We start from the raw sequence: 18,972 nt of genomic DNA on the forward strand, positions 1-18,972 counted from the left end.
GGAGTGCAGTGGCACGATCTCGGCTCACTACAACCTCTGCCTCCCAGATTCAAGCAATTCTCCTGCCTCAGCCTCCCAAGTAACTGGGATTACAGGCGCCTGCCACCACGCCCGGCTAATTTGTGTATTTTTAATAGAGACGGGGTTTCACCATGTTGGCCAGGCTGGTCTCAAATGCCTGACCTTGTGATCTGCCCGCCTCAGTGACTTACCACTATTGATGTTGACCTTGATCACCTGGCTGAGGTAGTGTTGTCAGGTTTCTCCACTGTAAAGTGACTTTTCTTCTGCCATTCTATTCTATGCTGTTTGGAAGGAAGTCACTATGTGCAGCCCACTCCTACAGAGGGAGAAGTTAGGCTCCCGTCCTTGAAGGTGGAATATCAACATAAATTATTTGGAATTCTCCAATATAGGAGATGTACCTATTCTCTCCCATTTACTTATCTTTTTATTTATTTGTTTATTCATTCATCCAGTCAATCATTTATTTCTATTAGTATGGATTTGTGGATATTGTATCCCTTTGATATACCTCCATCAATGTAGGGTTTGCTTTGGTTTGGGTTTTAGCACTTTATTATTTTCTGGCACTACAAGATGCTCCGTGTTCATCTTGTATATTTCCTGCCCAAGTTCTAGAATTGAGTATTTCTCTTTTTTAATTTTTATAAATTTTACTGTAAGTTCCGGGATACATGTGCAGAATGTGCAGGTTTGTTCCATAGGTATACATGTGCCACAGTGGTTTGCTGCACCTATCAACCCGTCATCTAGGTTTTAAGCCCCACACACATTAGGTATTTGTCCTAATGCTCTCCCTCCTCTTGCCCTCCAGCCCCCAAAAGGCCCCAGTGTGTGATGTTCCCCTCCCTGTGTCCATATGTTCTCGTTGTTCAAGTTGAGTATTTCTCCATGGATCCCTGGTTCCTTCTATTAAGAGACTAGTATCAAAAAACAAGATCTAAGCACTTGGTATACATATTGCTACTGGGATGTGGTTGGTTCTAGGCCCTTTCAGCTGACAGAGCAAGGTAATATATGTGTGTATACCAACCTGTGTACATACACATATCTAGAGTTATTTCTATATGTAATCATTTGTATCTTTATTAAGCTAAACAAGAGTTCATACTGATGTGTGCAACTATAATCTGTGGACAAATGAGATGGGATTAGCTCACCAATCTAATGGGTCATTCTAGCCTCATCTCCTTGCTTCTCTGGAAACTTGTATCAGCTTTTCCTCTACCCTCTTTGGTGAGGTTGTTTCATACATTTGTAATATAGTTAGATTCTTTTTGTCACAATCTTCATGCTATCCTAGGATTCCCCAACCTCCTAAATGATTTTTTAACACTTTGCATACCTTAAGGTTCACACATTGTGTTGTAAAGTTCTGTGCATTTTGCCCAATGCATGTCACATATTCACTATTACAGTATCATATAGAATAGTTTCACTGCCCTAATAAATCCTGTGTGTTTCACCTATTCAACCCTCCCCACATCCTCTGAACCCCTGGCACCTGTTATTCTTTTTACTGTCTCTGTAGCTTTACCTTTCCAGAATGTCATAGAATTGGAATAGTACAATATGTAGCCTTTTCAGACTGGTTTCTTTCACTTAACAATATGCATTCAAACTTTATACATGTCTTTTCTGGCTTGCTAGCTTATTTTATCGCTGGATGATATTGCATTATATGAATGTAGCACAATTTTTTCATCCTTTTTCCTATAGGAAGACAACTTGGTTGCTTCTAGTTTTTGGTGACTATGAATAAAGCTGTTAAAAACATTTGCTTGTAGGTTTTCATATGGACATAGTTTTCAACCATTTGGGTAAATACCTAGGAGTGTTATTACTGGCTCATATGGTATAGCTAGCTATGTTTAGCTTTGTAAGAAACTGCCAAACTGTTTTCCAAAGTGGCTGTCTGATTTAGCACACCCACCAGCAGTGAATGAGAGGGCCTGTTGCTCAGTATCCTCACCAGCATTTGGTATTATCAGCTTTTTGGGGGATTTTAGCTATTCTAAGAGGTGTGTAATGGTATCTCATTGTGGTTGTAATTTGGAATTTCCTAATGACAAAAGATGTTAATCATCTTTTCATATGTTTAAAATTTCCCATCTGTATTATATCATCTTCAGTGAGGTATCTGCTCAGATCTGTTGCTCATTTTTTTGGTGCATTTGGTTTTAATGTAATAAATATTGCCAGTAATTTTCCCCAAAAGTTATGGCAGTTTGCACTCTTAATTGGCCATGTGTGAGAACACCCCTTTCTCATGCCCTTGTCAGCACTGGATGCTGCCAATCTTACGTGTTTGCCTGCTGGTTAGGAAGTAAGTGGCATCATGTTGTTTCTCTAATTTGACTTTCTCTTACAACCAGTGAGACTGAGCATCTTTTCATATGTCCCTTTATCATTTATATTTCCTCTTCTGTGTATTACCTATTAATATATTTTGCCCATTTTCCCACTGGGTTGTCTTTTTCTTAACAATACATAAATAAGACTTATTTGTAATATTAGGAATATAACCCTCTGTTGTAACTTTACCAAATATTTCCCAGACAATTATTTGTCTTTTGGCATTGTTTATAGTGTTTTTTTAACATAGTGTATTAATATTGTTAAAATGTCCATACTACCCAAAGCAATCTACAGGCTCAGTGCAATCTTGATCAAAATTCCAATGTTATTTTCCATTGAAATAGAAAAAACAATGCTAATATTCATATGTAACCACAAAATGTCCCATATAGCTAAAGCTATCATGAGAAAAATGAGCAAAGATGGAGCCATCACACTACCTGATTTCAAACTATTTTATAAAAATATAGGAATTAGAACAGTGTGGTACTGGAAAAAAAAATTAGACACATTGACCAGTGGAACAGAATGGAGAGCCCAGAAATGAACCTGCACCTGAATGGTCAATTGATCTTTGACAGAAGCATCAAGAATACATAATGGGAAAAGCATAGTCTCTTCAATAAAAGATTTGGGAAAACTGGATGTCCACATGTAGAACAATGAAATTGGACCCTTATCTCACACCATATACAAAAATCAACCCAATAGATTAAAGACTTCTTTAACTGTAAAACTTCTAGAAGAAAACATAGGGGGCAAATTACACAGCACTGGTCTGAGCAGTGATTTTTTTAAATTTGATCCCAAAAGCATAGGCAACAAAAGCAAAAATGGACAATTGGCATTACATGAAACTAAAAAGTTTCTGCACAGTAAAGAAAACAACACTGTGAAGAAACAACCTATGGATTAGGAGAAACTATTTGCAAGCCCTACTCCTGATAAGGGGTTATATGTATCCAAAATATATAATGAACTCGGGCTGGGTGTGGTGGCTCACGCCTGTAATCCCAGTGCTTTGGGAGGCTGAGGCAGGCAGATCACCTCAGGTCAGGAGTTTGAGACCAGCCTGGCCAACATGGCAAAACTCTGTCTCTACTAAAAATATAGAAATTAGCTAGGTGTGGTGGCGCACGTCTATAATCCCAAATATTCAGGAGGCTGAGACACAAGAATTGTTTGAACCCAGCCAGGAGGCATGGGTTGCAGTGAGCCGAGATCTCTCCACTGCACTCCAGCCTGAGCAACAGAGTGAGACTCCGTCTCAAAAACAAAAAAACCGAAAATACCCAAAACATATAGTACACTCAAACAGCTCAAAAACTAGACGTTCCCCTCCCTTGGCCTCCCTTGGCCTCCCTCCTGTGCTCGGTGGTGCCCAAAGTCCAGAGGGGTCCGAGGCAGCAAGGGGCTGGTGTGTCAGCACGTCCGTGAGCATGCACACACCTGGCTGGGTCATGACAGTCCCTGGGCTTGGCCATAACTTTGCTCTGAAATCGGAGCGGGCACCAGGTGTGGGGAGAGGTCAGGCAGTAGGAGCAGGCATGGCACTTCTGAGCCTGCAGGGGCGGGGGGGCCTCCCAGGTCCCAAGTGTGCAGAGATGCCTGGGTCTGCAGCCATGACTGGGTGGCTGCAGCTGCCTTGGAGGGTGGGGCTCCTGCCCCTCCAACCTGAGGCTCCCATCTGTTCCCAGCTCCTGCCAGCTCCAGGGAGCACACAGCCATGGCTCCGCCTCCCCCACTGCAGCCGGCATCATGGCAGCAGCTGCTCCAGATGGGCCACGGGTGCCATCACTGTCTCTAAAATGGGGAAAAAAAATAAGCCTGGGATCTGAATGGACATTTCTCAAAAGAGGACATACAGATGGCCAACAGATATATGGAAAAATGCTCAACATTTCTAATCATTAGGGAAATGCAAATTTTAACCACAATGATATATCATCACACACCTGTCAGGATGGCTGTGATAAAAAAGATGTAAGGTAAATGTTGGCGAGGATGTGGAGAAAAAGAAACCCTTAAAGTTGTTGATGGGAATGTAAATTATGGAAAAATGTATGGAGATTCCTCACAAAACTAAAAATAGAATTACTATATGATCCAGCAATCCCACTTCTGAGTATTTACCCAGAAGAGTGAAATTTGAAATGTCTGCACTCCTATGTTCATTGCAATACTGTTCACAATAGCCAAAGTCATAAAATTAACTTAAGTGGCCGTCAGTGGATGAATAGATAAAGAAAATGTAGTATATATACACAATAGAGTACTATTCAGCCTTAAAAAAGGAGAAAATTCTGATATTTGTGACAACATGGATGAAATTGGGGAACATTATGCTGCTGAGTAAGCCAGGCACAGAAAGATAAATGCACATGTTCTCACTTATATGTGGAATCTGAAACAAGTGAACTCATTGATATAGTTTGGATATTTGTCTCCACTCAAATCTCATGTTGAATTTATAATCCCCAGTGCTGGAGATGGGGTCCGGTGGAAGGTGTTTAGATCATGGGGGCAGATCCCTCATTACTTGGTGTTGTCTTCGTGATAGTGAGTTCTTGTGAGATCTGGTCATTTAAACAGTTATGCCCCACCGCCAATTCCCTCACTCTCCCTTGTTCTTGGTTTCGCCATGTGACATGCCTGCCCCTCCTTCACCTTTTGCCATGATTGTAAGCTTCCTGAGGCCTCCCTAGAAGCTAAGCAGATGGCACGTGTTTCCTGTAAAGGCTGCAGAACCATGAGCTAATTAAACCTCTTTTCTCTATAAATTACCCAGTCTCAGGTATTTATAGCAATGTGAGAACAGCCTAATGCATTCTTAGAAGCAGAGAGTAGAATGGTGGTTACAGAGGCTAGGGGATGAGGAGAATGGAGAGATGATGGTCGAAGGGTACAAAATCTTCGACAAGAGGAATAAGTTTCATTTCCAAGATCTGTTGCACAGCATGGTGAATATAGTTGTCAATTATGTATTGTACACTTCACAATTGCTGAGAGAGGCCGAGTGCAGGGGCTCACACCTGTAATCCTAGCACTGTGGGAAGCTGAGGCAGGTGGTTCACCTGAGGTCAGGAGCTTGAGGCCAACCTGGCCAACATAGTGAAATTCCATCTCTACTAAAAATACAAAAACTAGCCAGGCATGGTGGCAGGCACCTGTAATCCCAACTACTTGGGAGGCTGAGGCAGGAAAATCACTTGAACCCAGGAGGCAGATGTTGGAGTGAGCCAAGATCGTGCCACTGCACTCCAGCCTGGGTGACAGAGCAAGACTCTGTCTCAAAGAAAAAAAAAATTGCTAAAAGAGTAGAATTCAAATGTTCTTACCACAAAAAAAATGGTAAGTATTTGAAGTGATGGATATATGTTAATTAGCTAGGTTTAATTATTCCACATTATAGTCATAAATCCTAACATTAATTTGAACCCCATAAACATATATAATTAGCCAGGCATGGTGGCTCACACCTGTAATCCCAGCACTTTGGGAGGCTGGGGTGGGCAGATCACTTGAGGTCAGGAGTTTGAGACTAGCCTGGCCAACATGGTAAAACCCTGTCTGTACTAAAAATACAGAAATTAGTTGGGGGTGGTGGCTGGTGCCTGTAATCCCAGCTACTCAGGAGGCTGAGGCAGAACCCGGGAGGCTGAGGTTGCAGTGAGCTGACATCGTGCCACTGCACTCCAGCCTGGGCAGTAGAGCAACTATATATATGTGTGTGTGTGTGTGTGTGTGTGTGTGTCTGTGTGTGTGTGTATGTGTATTATATATAATATATGTATATATATAATTATAAATTGTATATTTACAATAAGTTTACAATTTACAATAAAGTTTTAAAAGAACAACAAAAGATTAAATATACCTCTATTGCTTGTACGTTTTTACACTTTTGATAGAAACATGGACATATTAGATATTTCACTTTCAACTCGTTTTATTTCACTTTTAATATTTATCACAATAAATATCACAAATATTTCACTTTTAACTCTAGTATAAGAAAGTCAATAATGCAAGAGTGATGATAAAGAGCAACTCTCACTTGGCATCATGATCAGGGAACAATAGGGAGTGGTGGGGACTGTGGTGAACTAAAGCATACAAGCCTTGTCTAAAGTGAACAGCTGCTCTCAGCCCTAGCTCATTAGTGCCACAGAGTCTACAGGCCTAGACCTGCTGATCTCCAGCATTTGCAAGAGACTCCTGGTAACCAGGATTATAAAGTAACATTTCCTGGTTAAGAGTAGTGGCCAGGCGCGGTGGCTCACACCTATAATCTCAGCACTTTGGGAGACCAAGGTGGGCAGATAACTTGAGGTCAAGAGTTTGAGACCAGACTGGCCAACATGGTGAAACCCCATCTCTACTAAAAATACAAAAATTAGCCAGGCACGGTGGTGCACACCTGTAATCCCAGCTGCTTGGGAGGCTGAGGCATGAGAATTGGTTGAGCCTAGGAGGTGGAGGTTGTGGTGAGCCGAGATTGCACCACTGCACTCCAGCCTGGGTGACAGAGCGAGACTCCATCCAAAATAATAATAATAATAAAAGGTTAGCAACTAGCACAAAATTCTTCAAAATCCTGTGGGCTAAACAGGCCAAGCAATTGACCTCAGAAGATGGAGGGTCTGAGCTTATCAGAACAGATGGGTGCCCAATGAAGACACAGGGCTGATGACACAGGCAGCTGCCCAAGTAGGATACGTAGCATTCTCAGCTTTGCAAAACCAGGTAGGGTTCTGGCTAAATTCAACCTCAGAAAAATGAAGTCCTTTTTTTAATGTCACAGAAAATACTTGACTTGGCAACATAACGTGGAACATCAGTATTTGAAACAGAGAGGCTGGGTACGGTGGCTCACATCCATAATCCCAGCACTTTGGGAGGCTAGGGTGAGAGGATTGCTTGAGCCCAGGAGTCTGAGATCAGCGTGGGCAACATAGTGAGACACTGTCTCTAAAAAAATAAAAAAAACTAGCTTGTTACGATGGTGTGCACTTGTAGTCCCAGCTACTCAGGAGGCTGAGGGAAGAGGATCACTTGAGCCTGGAGTTTGAGGCTGCAGTGAGCCATGATCATGCCACTGCACTCCAGCCTGGGTAACAGAGAAAGACCCCGTCTCAAAAAACAAAAAATAGACTGGGCACAGTGGCTCACGCCTGTAATCCCAGCATTTTGGGAGGATGAGGTGGGCGGTTGGCTTGAGCCCAGGATTTCAAGATCGGACAGGGCAACGTAGCGAAACCCTGTCACTACACAAAATTTTAAAAATTAGCTGGGCATGGTTGTACACATCTGTAGTCCCAGCTACTTGGGAGGCTGAGGCAGGAGGATCACTTGAGCCTGGGAGTTCGAGGCTGCCATGAGCTGTGATTGCACCACTGCATTCCCACCTGGGTGACAGAGTGAGACCCTGTTTCAAAAAAGTAATAATGATTTAAAAATGAAAATTTTAAAAAACACAAAGAGAAAATAAAAGGAAGACTAAAATAAAATAGCAGCAGCAAAAGTGGAAACTTTTGTACATGAGACAGTAAATCTGAGTCCGAGCAGGCCCGTGCTTCTAGATAGAGCATTAACTGAAGGACAGTGATACCGGCCTGGTAAGGAGCACCAAGAGCTTCAAGATTAGCCCAGCACAGACACCCCAGACTTGAGGCTTTGGCTTCACACACTTGTATATAAGAAGGAGTTGTCATTAAATGAGCCCCAAACATCTTCGTGGTATATATGGTAATTTAATCTGTTCTGTCTATTAAGTTTACTTGTATGTACCGTGAACATGTTGGGTAAGCCTGTAACAGTTTGTCCATCATGTTGCTTGGTTCTTCTCATCTAATTCCTTTGTATGTCCCGAAAGAACTCCATTCAGCCTTGAAGCAGAAACATCCAAACCCTCGTGAATGCAAACATTCACAATGTTGGGGCTATGATGGACACCTCCAGCTATTCGCTGCAGACTGGTTTGAGGATCAGAGGTGTCCCTTTGAGTTCTACCCCTGAGGTCAGTGGGGTCTATAGAGAGAGAGGAGTAAGGTAGTTTGAGATGTTAAGTCCACATAATCTGGCTTCTGGTCTCACCACTGCACCGATACTGTTTCCAATAAGGTCACTCGACCCCAACCCAGGGAAGCCCACCAGGCATTTCTCAGCCCTCTGTTTCCATCTGACCTTTCAGCAGCATCTGTCAACACTGACCACTTCCTCCTCCCATGATGCCCCCATAGCGCCTGCTCTGCTGTCTTCTCTCTTATCTTAAGGGACCTTCTTCCCTTTCCCCTTTCGTGTTTCCTCCTCATCAACCACACATCTGGGTGGGAGGGTTCTTTAGACAGCTTTCTCATCTCACTCTTGCTCCTCCAGGGCAATCTCCTCTCTCTGTCTATGCTTCGCCTACATACATGCGGACTCCCTGGCTTTTATCTTCTGCTCAGACTCTGGCTGACATAACAACTCCACTTTGGTGTCTCAGATCCCCACCAATTCAATGAGACAAAACTAGTGACTTCTTTCTCCCAGTCTTACTCCCCCTCTCTGGGATGGCATCACCATCTGCCCCAGTGTGTAAACCTTTGTGTCATTTTTGATACTTCCTTCTCCCCTGTCCCTCACCTCCAGCCGATCACCACATCCTGACTATTCTGATAACAAAATACATCTCAAGACAATGCTTCTCACCGACTACCCTGCCTCTGCTCTGCCCCAAGTCACCACAATGTCAGCTATCAACAGCCACTTCATCCATTTTGCCTCCTCCAAGCCATTCTGTATCCTGCTGCCGTAGTGAGCTTCTAAGAGCCCCATGGTATCATATCATGTCTTGCTGAAATTCCTTCCAGTGGCTTCCCATTGCACTAGGATAGAGTGAATTGCTTAGCATGGCCTGCAAGGCCCTGCAGATCTGCCTTCTGACTGGCTGGCCTTGATTCCACGAGCTTCACCCACCAGCCACACTTTCTTTCAGTTGCTGAAGTGACCCAAGTTCTCTCCTGGCTCAGGGCCAGTCACTGCCTGGAAAGCTGCCATCTGTGCCTTTACCACCACCCCTGCCCTTGGTCTGGTCAGACCTTTACCCTCTAGACTCAGCTCAAGGTCACTTCCTCAGGGCCAGTTTCTCTGAGACAGCCTAATTTCATAGATTATGTATGGCACTACTTTGTTTAATGCATGAGTCCTCTGTCTCATTCACCAATGCCTGATGCAGAGTAGGTGCTTATATTAGTCAGGGTTCTCTAGAGGGACAGAACGAATAGGATAGATGTGTATATGAAGTGGAGCTTAGTAGGAGAATTGGCTCACACGATCACAAGATGAAGTCCCACAACAGGCCGTCTGCAAGCTGAGTCCCAAAACCTCAAAAGTAGGGAAGTCATCAGTGTAGCCTTCTGTCTGTGGCGGAAGGCCGGAGAGCCCGTGGCAAACCACTGTATAAGTCCAAGAGTCCAAAAGCTGAAGAACTTGGAGTCTAATGTTCGAGGGCAGGAAGCATCCAGCACGGGAGAAAGATGAAGGCCGGAAGACTCAGCAAATCAAGTGCCTGCTTTATTCTAGCTGTGCTGGCAGCTGATTAGATGGTGCCTGTCCAGATTGAGGGTGGGTCTGTCTCTCCTAGTCCTCTGACTCAAATGTTAATCTCCTTTGACAACACCCTCACAGACACAGCCAGAAACAGTACTTTGCATCCTTCAATCCAATCAAGTTGGCACTCAATATTAACTATCACAGGGCTCTAGGGATATTTGTTGAATATATGAACACAGCCAGACGGGGACTGGCTTCATAAGGGTGCTATGCCAGACCACATATCTGCTGCTCTGGAGTATTTTCAGGTCACCTGGAATCCTGGCAACCCAGTGAAAGTTAATAATTTATTTTAAAATATTTATAATTTAATATTTATAACCCCAATTAGGATTTAGTACTAATGATCATCTTTCTATATTAAAATTATTTTAAAAACAGGTTGAGAGATAAGTTGTCAGCTATTTGCAATTATTTGAAGATTATCTCATGGAGGAAGATGGGAGAGACAAGTTACACCTTCCTGTGTTGCCAGAGGCACTGTAAGCCCTCAAAGGAAGCAATTTGGCAATATATATCACAAGCCTTAAATTGTCTATATGCTCCTTAAAGCTGGCCATAATATGGTAAAAATACTGTCATACTCCTGGCCAAGGGGTAAATATGCACAATCCTTTTGGAAAGCAATTTGCCTCTATCTAGTTAGAGTCATATTTCTGGGGCTCTAGATGGTGCCCAGTTAACTTCAGGTCATTCTCAGTTAATGAATCATTAACTTAATGGCCACTTCCTCAAAGAGATTTTCCCTGAACCACACCTCACCCTCAAACCAGGTACTCTTTACCTCATTTTTGTAACGTTTATCATATCTGTAATTACTTCTCCAACATCTGTCTCCTTTCCTATGTTCTAAGCCCCAAGCGGGTAGGTGCAGTACTTGCTTTATTTGTCTCTATATCCTTAGGGCTAACACAGTGCCATATGCACCTTAAGATATATAAATAATTGTTGAATAAAATGAATAGAGAAAAATCATTCTAAATAAAAATAGATTTAACCCAAAGGTAACGATATCAATAATTAACCTTTATAGAGAGGTTAATATTTACCTGACCCTGTTGTATGTGCTTGTGTGTAACTAGCAGTATAGACCTTGCACTTCCTACTCTTACAGATGGAAAACTGAGGCCTAGAGAACTTACCTAACTTGGTCCAAGTGAGGCAACCAGCTAATAAGTTGTTTATCAAAACCTTATTTATAATAGCGAAAAATTGGAAAGAACCTACATGTTATTTGAATAGTTAATACATGCAGTTATCAGAACCTCAGTTTTCTTTCCTTTTTTTACATAGACACATTTATTTATTTATTTCGAGACAGAGTTTTGCTCTGTTGCCTGGGCTGGAGTGCAGTGGCACAATCTGGGCTCACTGCAACCTCTGCCTCCTGGGTTCAAGTGATTCTCATGCCTCAGTCTCCCGAGTAGCTGAGATTACAGGTGCGCGCTGCCACGCCCGGCTAATTTTTGTAGTTTTAGTAGAGACAGAGTTTCACAATGTTGCCCAGGCTGGTCTTGAACTCCTAAGCTCAGGCATCCGCCTGCCTTGGCCTCCCAAAGTGCTGGGATTACAGACATGAGTCACCACGCCCGGCTAAGAACTTTGGTTTTCAAAAGATGTATAGTAACATAGCAAGATGGGTGCAATATAATAGTTACTGGTCCCATTCAGACAAATGGATATGGCTGTGACAGTGTCCTTTACTGGCACGGTGCTACTCCTTGCTTGGGTGCCAAGGTCATAGGTCTTGCAGTGCATAACAGCTGTGTCAGGGTGGGGCAGAGGAAGCCGAACAGAGAAAGTAACATCTGGAGGTGGGGAGTGCTTTAGAGACAGGAAACTGAACACGTCCTGAAATGAAAGGGAGTGTGAGCCTTCTAGGAAGTGAGAGAAATTCAGTGGGTCCAGAAGGAAGTTATAAGTGGTGGGGCTGGAGAGGTGAGCAGAGGCCAAATGGAGAGGACCTTTGGGCCTTGTCCTGGGGCAGTAGTGTCCTGCTGTGATCACTGCAGGTTTGGACGTGGCAAGTGGGAGGCACCAGCCTTGGCATCCAAAGAAGGTCGGGGGATTTGTTTGGGTAGAATTGATGCATTTCTACTTTTGTTGGAGGAGCCAGCTGAAGACATGAGGACTAAATATGGAATGTGGAAAATGGAAAGAGAATTCTAAGATTCAAAGTCTTGGCCTCAATGTCACATCCTGTCAAGGGAGCAAATAGTGTGAAAATGAAAGTAAAGCCTAAGGATGATTATTTTTCAGTCTGAAAGAAAACCTCTGCTATCTGTGAATTCTGTCATAAAGTTAGTATTTAGCCCCTTTTTAACCTGGTTGTTTGCTCTCTGTTTGAGACGTCTTAGTCAATCCAATTCAGAGGTTTAAGACGGTAGTCAGTTCTACCCTACTATGTTTGGAGAATGTTAGTTCAGGCTAAGGGTTTTCAGGTATGATAACAAATGTGGCATTTTATAGCTTGGAGTGCCCTCAGTTCTAAGATCCAAATGTGTCCAGAATTGGTGGGTTCTTGGTCTCACTGACTTCAAGAATGAAGCCACGGACCCTCGCGGTGACTGTTACAGTTCTTAAAGGAGGCGTGTCCGGAGTTTGTTCCTTCTGGTGTTCGGAGTTTCTTCCTTCTGGTGGGTTCGTGGTCTCGCTGGCTCAGGAGTGAAGCTGCAGACCTTCGCCGTGAGTGTTACAGCTCATAAAGGCAGTGTGGACCCAAACAGTGAGCAGCAGCAAGATTTATTGTAGAGTTAAAGAACAAGGCTTCCACAGCGTGGAAGGGGCCCCCAGCGGGTTGCCACTGCTGGTTGGGGCAGCCTGCTTTTATTCTCTTATCTGGCCCCACCCACTCCTGCTGATCGGTCCATTTTACAGAGAACCGATTGGTCTGTTTTACAGAGAGCTGATTGGTCCGTTTTGACAGGGTGCTGATTGGTGCCTTTACAATCCCTGAGCTAGACACGAAAGTCCGTCCCCACTAGATTAGCTAGATACAGAGTGTGGACACAAAGGTTCTCTAAGTCCTCACCAGAGTAGCTAGATACAGAGTGTTGATTGGTGCCTTCACAAACCCTGAGCTAGACACAGGGTGCTGATTGGTGTGTTTACAAACCTTGAGCTAGATACAGAGTGCCGGTTGATGTATTTACAATCCCTTAGCTAGACATAAAGGTTCTCCAAGTCCCCACCAGACTCAGGAGCCCAGCTGGCCTCACCCAGTGGATCCTACACCGGGCGGCAGGTGGAGCTGCCTGCCAGTCCCATGCCGTGTGCCCGCACTCCTCAGTCCTCGGGTGGTCAATGGGACTGGGTGCCGTGGAGCAGGGGGCGGTGCTCGTGGGGGAGGCTCGGCCGCGCAGGAGCCCACAGCGGGGGGAGGGGAGGCTCAGGCATGGCGGGCTGCAGGTCCCGAGCCCTGCCCCGCGGGGAGGCAGCTAAGGCCCGGCCAGAAGTCGAGCACAGCAGCTGCTGGCCCAGGTGCTAAGCCCCTCACTGCCCAGGACTTGCGGGCCAGGGAGCCGCTCCGAGTGCGGGCCTGAGCCCACGCCCACCCGGAACTCGCCGGTTCCCTTCTGTGCCTCTCCCTCCACACCTCCCTGCAAGCTGAGGGAGCCGGCTCCAGCCTTGGCCAGCCCAGAAAGGGGCTCCCACAGTGCAGCGGCAGGCTGAAGGGCTCCTCAAGTGCCACCAAAGTGGGAGCCCAGGTAGAGGAGGTGCCGAGAGCGAGCGAGGACTGCCAGGGCTGCCAGCACGCTGTCACCTCTCCAAAAAGTGATTAATGGGCTGCTCTGTTTCAATGGTGGTGGTGTGTCCTCCAAAATTCATGTTGAAACTTCACCCCCAGTGCAACTGTATTAAGAGGTGTGGCCGCTGGGAGGCAGAACCCTCATGAATCGGATTAGCACCCCTATAAAGAGCTCAAGGTTGAGGGGGTGCTCTCTTGCCCTTGTGCATTTTTCCATGTGAGGACACAGCCACAAGGTGCCATTTTGGAAGCAGAGAGCATCCCTCCGCAGACACCAATGCCAGCACCTTGATCTTGGATTTCCCAGCATGTGGAACTGTAAGAAAAAAAATTCTGTTGTTTATAAATTACCCAGTCTCAGGTATTTTGTTATAGCAGCACAAGTGGACTAATAAGACATGAGCTTTAGAAATACCTTGAATTTTTTATACTTGTTCATCAATATAATATCCGGAGCAGGAATTTCACATCTTGAAAATACAGAAGGATTTTACAGAGAAAATGACAAAAGAAAAAAGAAGTTTATTCTTTAGTATCTCCTTGTGGGCTGCTTTTATTGTCACTGCCCATAAAAATGTGCTGTAGCATGCAGTTCAAGAACTTCAATTTTCCTCCTTCTACCTTTTATCACTTATGGAGTAGCCTGCTTGTCTATGATTAATACCTCTGGATACACAATGAATCACCTGGGGAATGTAGGTGAAACAAAACAAAACATATGCCTGGCTCATTCCTACAACCAAAAGAATTGAAAGTAGAGTCTCAAAAACATATTTGTACATTCATGCTCACAGCAGCATTATTCACAATAGCTAAAAGGTGGAAGTAAGCCATGTCCATAGATCAAAAAATGAATGGATAAACAAAATGTGGTATATTCATACAATGGGATATTTATTATTCATGCTCAACCTTGCTACCACTTGGGTGAGCCTTGAGGACATAATGTTAAGTGAAATAAGCCAATCACACACACACACACACACACACACACACACTCTCACACTACTCTTATCATTCCACCTGTAGGAGGTACCTAGTCAAAAATAAGAAAGTAGAGGCTGGGTGCGGTGGCTCATGGCCGGGCTCGATGGCTCAAGCCTATAATTCCAGCACTTTGGGAGGCCAAGGCAGGTGGATCACTTGAGGTCAGGAGTTCGAGACCAGCCCGACCAACATGGCAAATCCCTGTCTCTACTCAAAGTACAAAAATTAGCTGGGCATGGTGGTGTGCACCTGTAGTCCCAGCTATTCAGGAAGCTGACGCAAGAAAATCACTTGAATCTGGGAGGTGGAGGTTGCAGTGAGCTGAGATCTCACCGCTGCACTCCAGCCTGGGCAATAGAGTGAGACTCCGTCTCAAAAAATAAAATAAATAAATAAATAAATAAATAAATAAATAAATAAATAAATAGAAAGTGGAATGGTGTTTGGCAGGGACTGGGGGGACGAAGGAATGGGGAGTTCATGTGTAAATGGGCATAGACTTTCAGTTTTGCAAGTGAAAACAGTTCTGGTGATAGGTGGTGGTGATGGTTGCACAATATGAATTTACTTAATACCACTGAGCTGTACACTTAAAATGATTAAGATGTTGTATTTTGTGTTATATGTATTTTACCACAGTTCTAAAAATCAGGGGGGAAAGTTAATGCGATAAAGCAACATTTGATTGTAAAATTCTTATGGAAAATTATCTGGTGGCACTATCAACATTTGGAAAAAGAGGAGCAATCTGCCAACTGTTAAATCGTACAACAGTAGGTAAAATGGACTGTAATTGTGATCTGAGTGAATGGGCACTGCAGAAGGGACTCCATGATTGATACGTTTTCCTGTGACTTTTTTTGTCTTTCTTAGTGTAAGTCTCTTATTTTCTTCTGCAGAAAAAAGGAGAGCAATGCCTAGTTGTAGGGTTTCTGATAGCATTATGTCCAGAAAGGGCCAGGAAGCTAGGTACAAGATTTATCTCTGCCAAAGCTAACATTCAGTCCTGGGCTTTTTTTTTTTTTTCTTTTTCCTAGACACACGTTTTCAGGCATATCAGATTGGAGAGTAAATAATGATGGAATGCCTGTTATGTACAGGGCCTGGTGCTGGAAGTACAACAACACAATTTTGATAAGCAAAAGAACATAGACCCTGATGCCGTCGTTCGTGTATTCTATTGAATTTATCTGTTGTAGCTATTGATACCAGAGGACATTAAACAATTAACTGAACAATAATTACTAAGTAAGAATTACATATTAATTATTTATTAATTACTTAGCAATTCTGAAAGAGTCATACTTCAGGGGGGCTTTTAGACATACAAGGTACTGAACCAGTGTGAGGAGATTAATGGAGACCCTAGGAAGGGACCTTTGATCTGAACCTTGAAAGCTGAGTTTGTATTACCATCTCCCCTCTCTCTTCATTCTTTTTTATTTTCTGGCCTTCTTATACCTCTCTTTGCCCTCACCAACCACCTGTGTTATAATCATCTTTCACTTGCAAGCTGCTGACAACTAGCTTGTAAAGAGTGGTAAGATGATACTGTTTACAGCCTCCTTCAATCCAAGAATGAAATTCTTAAAGGACAAACAACTTACTTTTTATTGGATCAAGATTAGAGAAAGCTGTCTTTCACAAGTCAAATTTAGTACCTTGTTTTTTTGTGTTTTCAGCAACTCAAGCATCCCAACCTTGTTAACCTCCTGGAAGTCTTCAGGAGGAAACGGAGGCTTCACCTGGTGTTTGAATATTGTGACCACACAGTTCTCCATGAGTTGGACAGATACCAAAGAGGGTGAGTGATCCATCCCTTACAAGCGAAACAAAGACACACTGGGATTTGTGAGCGAAAAGTGGCAATGACTCTTTTTAAGACTAGGTAAGGCCGGGTGCGGTGGCTTATGCCTGTAATCCCAGCACTTTGGGAGGCCGAGACGGGTGGATCATCTGAGGTCAGGAGTTCAAGACCAGCCTGGCCAACATAGTGAAACCCCGTCTCTACTAAAAATACAAAAATTAGCGGGGCGTGGTGGCGGGTGCCTGTAATCTCAGCCTGTTGGGAGGCTGAGGCAGGAGAATTGCTTGAACCTGGGAGGCAGAGGTTGCAGTGAGCCGAGATGGCACCATTGCACTCCAGTCTGGGCAACAGGGTGAGACTCTGTCTCAAAAAAAAAAAAAAAAAAAAAAAAAGACTGGTTAAAAACAGCCAGTGTCTGTACAACATACTCTGCTGCCGAGGTGGACAGCAGAAAGATTACAAAAAATGTTACAAAAGGATAAAAAAAATAGTCATTTTAATGAAGAAACTAGCAGAAGCATCATTAGATTGAACTTGATTTCTTTGGTACTTTATCTCTGCATAGAAGTGATCTCAGTCTCTAAGAAAAGGAAGGATATTAGTTAGTCCGTGCCCGACCAGGTAGGTAGACGGGCTTGGAGATTGAAAGGAAGATTCCAAAGGCAATGGCTACTAGGAAGTTTGAGACTAAAACAAACATGATATTTCACTGGAAGCAATCTGGGTATCTAGTCTGCTGTATTACTCAGGATTTCTTTGGTTTCAAGTGACAAAAACCCAATTGAAGCAAGCATAGGTGAAAAACAATTGTGTAGCTGCTGTAACTGGGAAGGGTGGGAGTGACTCCGGGGGCTCCGCTGATCTTACCACACAGCTCTCTCTAGCATATGCAACATCTTTGCGTGCATTGGAAGAAGACTTGGTGAGCACACAGAGGCCTGTCCGAGAAAAAGAAAAAAGGAGGAGGGGGTCCCTTCCTGCAGTTGAGGGCAGCCTCTTGCAGGGTGAGAGGACTGGATTCCAGCTCCCACCCACTCCTCAGCTGGGTGTTTTCAGGCAGGGCAACGTAGGTAGTGGCTGTTCTTTCTCACTCTCTCCCAGCCCTAATTCTTCTTCATTGTGCCTTGCAAATAAGCTTCCCTTACATGGTGGATTTGGGAGGGCATGTGGGTGGCATGGGCTGGAAGTTTGGAAGGGAAAAGTACAAAATAGGAAGCATGGCCACAGGCTTATATCAGTCTGTATAGCTGTTCTAGAAGAAAGGAAGTTCTAGAAGAAGGTAGCATCTGCACATTAAGTCCAGTGGAACTCCGATTGGCTCAGCTCAGGTGATGCAGCTATCCCTAGGGCATATTACTGTGGCTAGAGGAAGAGGACGGAATGATTAGCAGGTCCTGGGAGATATTATTCAAAGAGAGCTTCATGGGAAGGTGGCCTTGGAGTTGAAAGGGGAGGAGACTTTAGATAAATTGACCAGGGATGAAAAATATCCCATCCTTTCCTTTTTTGGCTGTGTTCCTGGGAGCCCAACTTTGGCTGGGGACAATATGAAGAGTGGATTATAGATTAGAGCCACAGAATGGTGTCCCATCCCATGGACTATGAATGGCTCCCATTCACACTTCAGTGGCTGGAGGCTGAGGCTCCTCCAACAACTCTTTGAAGTCTTTGCCAGGGGCTTGCTCTGCCACGTGGTGATGGTTATATATGCTCTGCCCTGACCTCCAGGCAAATGGAATGGAAGTGGCTTGTGGTTTGTTAGTGACCACAGCACAGACTTTTCACTTTTCAGAATGTTAATTTACATAGCCAGAGAGAGCCAAGAGGACAGACACCTCCCTTCAGAAAGTCGTCGATACAGAGAAATTATGTTTTCAAAGGAGAAAACATTTCGTATGTTGATATTTGATCTTTTGACGGCTTGCAAGTGACAATTCAATTAAACTTATTAATAGAAGTTACCCTTCCTTCCTTCCTTCCTTCTTTCCTTCCTTCCTTCCTCTTTCTTTCTTTTCCCTCTGTGGCCCAGGCTGCAATCTACTCGGCTCGCTGCTGCCCCGCACCGCGAACTGCCTGTGACTGCCGGCGCGCGCCGCCTGCTTTTTCTCCTTTCCCTGCAGCCACGGTTTGGCCATGTTGGCCACGCTGGTCTCCAGCTCCTGACCCCGAGCCCTCTGCCCGCCTCGAGGTGCTGGGACTGCAGACGGAGTCTCGCTCACCCGGGCTGGAGTGCGGTGGCGTGGTCTTGGCTCGCGGCAACCTCCGCCTCCCAGCCGCCTGCCTTGGCCTACCAGGGTGCTGGATTGCAGCCCCTGCCCGGCTGCCGCCCCGTCTGGGAGGTGAGGAGCGCCTCTGCCCGGCCACCCATCGTCTGGGAAGTGAGGAGCGCCTCTGCCTGGCCGCCCCGTCTGGGAAGAAGTGAGGAGCGCCTCTGCCTGGCCGCCCCGTCTGG

General features: G+C 44.6%; 1 protein-coding gene across 1 annotated transcript in view; it reads left to right on the forward strand.

Moving 5' to 3' along the window:
• CDKL1 (cyclin dependent kinase like 1) overlaps positions 1-18,972 on the forward strand; it is a 73,647-nt gene that overhangs the window by 21,337 nt on the left and 33,338 nt on the right. Inside the window, exon 3 of the mRNA XM_058429933.1 lies at positions 16,396-16,517. Coding sequence (XP_058285916.1) covers positions 16,396-16,517 — 122 coding nt within the window. The remainder of the gene's footprint in view (positions 1-16,395; positions 16,518-18,972) is intronic.

The sequence above is a fragment of the Hylobates moloch genome, unplaced genomic scaffold, assembly GCF_009828535.3.
Source record: "Hylobates moloch isolate HMO894 unplaced genomic scaffold, HMol_V3 SCAFFOLD_16, whole genome shotgun sequence".
NCBI classification, from domain to species: Eukaryota; Metazoa; Chordata; class Mammalia; order Primates; family Hylobatidae; genus Hylobates; species Hylobates moloch.